We start from the raw sequence: 6,846 nt of genomic DNA, 5'->3' as shown, positions 1-6,846 counted from the left end.
CTCTGGGTGTAGAGAAGCAAAGTAGCCATGGCTAGCTCAGGGAGGACAGATGAAAGATAGTACATTGGCATCCACTTTGAAGCTAGACATGTTTTGAGGTACCACTGCCACCACAATAGAATCTGATGTAGTACAGGGATACTCAGGTGCTTTTCTATATATCTGTTATTTTACCATTTATTGTGAAGAGAATGCAGCAAATGCACTTGTACGAAATACAGAACATAGAACCAAACCCATGACACAGCCCTTACCATCAACATGTATATGGAGAGGGAGGGGATTAATCCCAAAGGCAATTTAAATAATGGTATTTTATATACTTATATTTATATATATAAATAAATGTTCTCAGCAATCTCAGGGTTGTTTTTAGTGCATTGCTGTAAAAAAATTAGTGCAGTTCTCATTAATGTTTAGCTCATAAGGAATAAGAATCTATACATCTGTTCAGTCTCTTCTTGCCACACCTGAAACCTTTACACTGTTTCACCAAACTGAAGGTTTGTAGTCAATTTCTTTAAAATAAGGTGGATGAATTCCACACACTCTGTGACAAGACATGGCAATTTTTGGCAAAACAATTAGAAAAATATGAGGTGCTCTGATCTTAGAACTGAAAAGTTTGTTGATTTAAAGCATTACGCAATGCATAAACAGAATTTATAAACAAAAAGATATGTCTCAACAAATCTATCCTTCATGCAATGTTTCTTCAGCAGCTAACAACTTAAAAAAATTTCTTACACTTGTTTATTTGGGGAAAGGGACTTAGACAAATCTGTGTTTCAAGTCCTTTCCTAAAACTGGACTGAAGTTTAATGTCCTGGGAGCTGCTGCTTCTGGACCCTTCTCTCTTCTGAACCATTGGAGAAGGGGAAGTTTCAGTCTCTAAGAGATTTACACTTCAGCCCCAAGTTCAAGGACTCCAGTTTCAACAACAGCAACATATTTATCTTCGATTTGAACCAGCAGGATGGTTTTATCTATATGGGACCGACTACTTGGATCTCTGCTGCAAGGCACCCAGCGGTGAATCACCTGGGGAAACAAAAAAGTATAATAAAATGTAAGTTCCATAGGGAAAGCTGCCATATCAATGTTGTGGCTGATAATTCAAGACCCTTACAGGGCAAAAGGAGCAATAATATAAGTGCTATACTGACTTAATTGCTCATTTTTCAGTGACAGCATACCCACAGATAAGCTACTCATTGAAGTCTTGCTGGAGATCTGCAGCTTACCTGAGAACAGCCAGCCTTTGATTTGAATTCCGCAGGAACAAACAACTTGACCCAAATCAGAACCATGCAAAGTGAGTAAAAATTGAAAAAATGTACATATACAGATTTGGGATATTTTGATGCTGTAATAGTCTTAAAATACCTCGGTGTTACGCAGCACACAACAGTACAGAACTGTAGTTTATTAGGAGCTAGGTATAAACTACTGTCTCCTCCAAGTCAAATCCCTTGCCCTAATTTGGTCCCTACTCACTGTGAATTTCAGGCTGATCTTTTAAATTAAATTATTCAAAGATAATTTAAAATTAAACAATATTACAAAGAGGAAGGGTTTCAGAAACAGTACCACGAACTACTGTCCCATACTCCCTTGGGTCTACAGAATTCAGGTACTTTGATCTGCTGCTTCCAAGGATCCCACCTAACGTTGACCATCAGAAGGTCCCTCTTCCATAAAGGCCCTTGTATGGCCAACTCTCTGCTCAGCTGCCTCCATAAAAATACACCCTTATCTTCCGAGTGCCCCAAATGAACCAGAAGGATGCTCCAGTAAGACGGTTTTAAGTACTGACAGCTCCATAGAAATAGAATTATCTCAAATTTGCCAGTTGTGGGAAAAGAACCCTAAATTCAACACAAGGTAAGGTAAAAAGCAAATAAAATTAATTTCTACAAAATCCAACACAGTACTGTTTTCAAGAGTTCTGAAGATACAAGTGGCAGAAAAAGGACAGAAAACCACAAGTAATCTGTATCTTCCAAGATCAAATCTAAGAGACCTCCTTAATCCTCACTATGCCCAGCTAACAGCTGCCAATTTCTCCAACACTGGGGGAAGGAGATTCAGCTTTGTCCATTGCATGAGATCTACACTGCATCCATGGAGAGAGCATTTCCGCCAGGGAAGCACGGAATCTTTAGTTCCCCTTTGTTTGATGCAACAGCATGATATTTAAGCAGTCCATTCAAGTCTGACTTCATCCAAGTCCGTTCAAACAAACTTTTTATGCTGCTGTATGGAGTGAGGCCAGGCATATTCTATCCCCAGACACATAAAACATTTCCCAATACAGTCTAAGTACTACGTCCTTGATGTCTGACTTAAAACCGGTTCCTTTGAGATAGCCAAGGGCTGACTCCAAAGGCATTAATATTGTGCCTCCTTAAAAACTGTGTATATGCACAAGTTGTACATAGATTATAACTCACTGCACACCCCCCTCAGTTTTACCATCTGTTTATCATGATTGGCATTTATTTGATGCCCATAAATGACAGATAACATGCAAAATGTCGTCACTAGATAGTCAAGAGGTGTTAAGAATCTCTCGGGGAAGGAGGAGAAGGGTTCTTTGGTATGCCAGTGTCAGGTATCACAGAAAGATAATGGAAAGTATACCTTAATCCCAAAGTCCTGGAAAAAGTAGCTACAATAAAAAGAGGATTGCTAAATTTCATTTCTGTCAAGAAACCCTATAATGTCTTTGTGTATTATATATACTGTACTGTACGCTCAGCAAAATAAAAAACAAAGTTAAGAAAAATGCTTTTTTTTATGTGGTAGAAAAGGTTTAAACAACTGAGACTATGTAGTGCTCAGAAATTCACCCTTAGATGTCACATGTAGCATCACCCTTAGATGAGTCTTACACAACCTACTCCTCACCCATCACAACAGTAAAATACATTTTGATGCTTTATACAATTCAAGAAGCCAGAAACAGAACACACAGCCCCCCTGCTGCAATGACTGACTCCCAAACACCTGGCATAATTCAATTCTTGAATCCCTATCCTAGACCCCCATGCACAAAACCCAGGAACAATGTGGTTGTCTCTTTTCATCTATCTTCTTCTTCTTGCCTTTTACCATTCTCTTCCAATCGTTCCTTTGCTTACTTCTGCTTTTGACTAGTGCCTCTTTCTGCTTGACACACAACAGAAAAATCTATATGCCACTCAGAATGTGGCCATAATTATTGGTATATAGGCAGTACCAGGACACACATTTCTCTGAAGCTGCACTTCATACCAGGAGCACTGACCTAAGGTTTTGGCTGGTAAACTGCTTGATGAGCAGCATCTCAGCAGGCAAGAATCATTTCTGCCTGTTTGCAGAAAGGACTGCAGCTGCAGGATCAGAGAGGGAAGACTGTCCTAGAGCTAATGGCTTTACTGATACTAGTATGTTTAACCACAGGCCGCTGAAGCAGGCAATGGAAACTATGTCATCAAGTTAAATCCTCTCCTCCTAATCACACATAGGATAATCTAGTGCTTTTCTCCTTTCTTCGTAGGTTAAAATATGCTCTTCTAAAAAAAACCTGCCAGTATACTGCACCACAAATAGATGAGAAGCACTCAGAACAGCAGCTTACTCTGACCTTCAAATCCTCTTGTTTTAATCTTTCTGTAACATCAGTCACTGTACATGTCAGCATGCTGCAATTTGTAAAGCACACTCATGAACTCCTGAAAAGAATTGTCCAATGATACCTGCCAACAGGACATGTTTTGATATAACCCTTTACATTCACCACCTTTACGACATTCTTGATCTGCAACAGCTAACAAGGAAGTTCCACATGTAAAACAGCTAAACCCAACATAACTATGAATGTTTACAACAGTGTTCTACTCCGAGGTGTTACCTACAAGGCAACCCTACTATCTTAAGAGCAGATTGTCTACTATGATACAATTACTCATGGAAGGAATTTATTTCCAAAGCCCGCCCTTCCGATACACATAACATCAATGTATATTTGGCACACACTGTGTTATCAGCATATTGCCATTTCTTACCTGAAGTTTGCACATACATCCACAGTGATGTGGACTTTCAGACAGCAAAATCCGTTCCCTGAATCCAATTTACAAATAATGTCTCCAATTGAGGTAAGCAGTCAAACAAATCAAATTCTTACAAACTATCAGAACTGCCATATTCCAAATGAAAATACAGTTGTATCAATGAACACAATGTCAGTGACTCTTCTCTTTTACTGTTCATCACAAGGAATAGTCACTAGAGCATTTTTATAGACATAAAGGTCTAAAAATAGCATGCCTTGGTAAAAACCAAAAAAGCCTTAAAGATAGAGCTGGTATTTTTTTTCCTCCTAAAGAGAGCTTAAATTGGGAGGTAAGTTTTCTAACTAATGCAGTAAATTTTTATAAAATGCAGATAACACCTCTAGGGAAAGGGGAGATGGACTTTCAAGTCATAGGCTTTCACAAGTTTTAGTTACAGCAGATTTCCTTCTTAAAGGAAACACCTATCATGCACCTGTTCTATAACAGAGCCATCTGAAGACGATCTTACTTGGCTCTATTTTGACAGAATAGTTTAAAAGCAAATACAGTTAACCATTCAACTAAGGACTTGTTGGTAAGTTGACCTTCCATATTTGCTCAAGGATTGACAGTTTAAGGAAAGGAAAACAAAGGCTGAATGAATTGAGCACAATGCCTGAGAGTTCATGACAAGAGCTGGAAGAAGACAAGGAAGGAGAGGTGGTTGACATCTAAACCATCATTCTGCATCTTCTGGATACAGTTGCAGAAATATCCCTCTGCTTCAAATTAGTATTCTAGACCTGCTCTTCCAGCAACAGTGACTTGGAGGACAGCTGCTGATCCAACTTACTACTACATGTATCTTTGGCCTTGACATCTAGGCAGACTGCCATAGGATCAAGACACTCCCCTTTTTTAAAATTAGCTTGTCAACTTCTACGCAAAACTTACATGGCCTTCCATGCCTTCCTGAGGACTCCAGTCTTTCCAGCTGTTTCTTCCAGCTTTTAGCCGTATCACCTCATCTGGCCACTGCAGCTCTTTCCTTTTTGACACGTTGATCCCTTCCAGTACTTGACTGGGATCCATTAACTATAAGTAGGAATTGAATTTTGACTGTTAGTTCAGCCAAAATTTAAGAGAAACTGATAAACTGTAACCTTTTGCATACTTCCAGAGAACTGGCTTAAACCCACAGGAATTGATTTCTGACCAATTTCAGTATTGGAAACTCAAGCTCCAGGCTAGGAAAAAGCCTGAGCAGCACAGAATCTGGAAACTGGTCTGTGTTTCAGACACAGCTGACAATATATACCAGCTCACTGCTGCCTGAAGCAGCAGCTTTGGTTCCCTTTCCCACCCTCCCTTTCAGTTGTTACACTGGCTCATGGAAGGGTCTGAGGAGCTGGCACAACACAAGCATTGGCAGCATATGGTCCAGTAGCAGGGAAGAGTTAAGTGATGATGAACTGTTAAAACTGGGTCATCACTTCTTACAGAATATCTTAAGAAACATCATCTTGGAGAATTTACTGTTAGGCTGAAGGACTACTTATCTACTAGCACAGTTAGTTGAGACCCACCCCGTGTTTTGAAGTAAACTGGCCTTTCCACAGGGGGAGCAGGAGAAAATTCCTGAAAACTTCTTCCTATTTAAGGACAGAGAGAACCGCATAATGTCCACTATCCAAGGGCACATGCCAACTTTGCCCATATCCTCCTCACACAGAGGAATTAAGCAGTTTCGTAAAAGGTCCCTTGCCTGCAAACAAAAGCTACTAAGCACGGACCCGCAAATTAATTTGTTAATTTTGCCTGCTATAATGCAGTTTACCAAGTTTACTAAGGATTACTCTAGAATGAGGTGTTATCAGCAATGAAATCAGGTTTGTTATCATCTATCCTATTAAATACACTTCTTGATGTTTCCTACTAATATACTGCCAAAGACATGTATGTGAGGCTCATAAGAGCCTCACATACAAATTTCAAATTTCTTTTCACATACAAATTTCTGGATTTTCACAAAACGAGTAAGGCTCCCATGATTAACTTAGTCAATGGTGTACTGTTTGCTGCTCAGTAAACACACACTTGTGGCAATAACTGAAGAATAAATAGACACAAAAATTAATAAATACACGTGAAAGTGAGTATTTTACACTTACTTTTGTGGAAACTACTTGGTTTAGAAGAAAAAAGCTACTTGCTTTCTGCCCCACAAATGAAGCTGTTTAGCTTTACATGTTGTAATGAATAAAGGCAAATTAAGTATAAAGTGGAACTGAGTTCAGCTGACATTCTCAAAGCTGCACTACAGCAAAACATATAAATAACGTAAACAGGGTTGTCTAAGCATACAGGAAGGCTGGCTGTCCCAAAAACCTTCTCCTCACATTAGTTCTCCAAATGTAACTGCACAATAGTTCTATACTGAGACATTCCAGACTCTGTGAGTATTTAAAAGTAACAATTTCAACAACATACAAGGTAACACTAACAAAAGCACATGGAAGCATACGTTAACTTGTTCTTCTGGAACCATTTACCTGGATTCTGTAAATAACGTCATCCTTTTTGGCTTGCATTTGATTTGCAGGGCTTGCATTACCACCTGACTGAGTTTCAGCTGCATTACTCCCTCCTTCTGTCCCGAGAAAGCCCACAAGTGCATGCTGTTTACAGGCTGGGATGCTTTGGCTGGAGCTGCTAGAAGAGGGCAGTCCATGCTGCACGCTGACCCCAGTCTGGCCAGTAGGTTCCGTTTGGTTCACCATAGAGAGGCGGGACTGGATGGATGATG

At 39.6% G+C, this 6,846-nt stretch overlaps 1 protein-coding gene across 1 annotated transcript in view; it reads right to left on the bottom strand.

The window, feature by feature from the left end:
* Window positions 1-311: 311 nt before the first annotated feature.
* The window catches only part of LOC104623752 (pecanex-like protein 1), a gene marked incomplete at its 5' end in the record, with an annotated part of 35,272 nt that continues 28,737 nt past the window's right edge, over window positions 312-6,846 (bottom strand). Inside the window, 4 exon segments of the mRNA XM_010290925.1 lie at window positions 312-1,041; window positions 4,995-5,135; window positions 5,627-5,692; window positions 6,593-6,846. The exon segment at window positions 6,593-6,846 is cut by the window's right edge and continues 31 nt beyond it. Coding sequence (XP_010289227.1) covers window positions 901-1,041; window positions 4,995-5,135; window positions 5,627-5,692; window positions 6,593-6,846 — 602 coding nt within the window.

The sequence above is a fragment of the Phaethon lepturus genome, unplaced genomic scaffold, assembly GCF_000687285.1.
Source record: "Phaethon lepturus isolate BGI_N335 unplaced genomic scaffold, ASM68728v1 scaffold21847, whole genome shotgun sequence".
Lineage (NCBI taxonomy): Eukaryota > Metazoa > Chordata > Aves > Phaethontiformes > Phaethontidae > Phaethon > Phaethon lepturus.
Note: the sequence above shows the minus strand (reverse complement) of the source record. Positions and strands in the feature narration are given on the sequence as shown.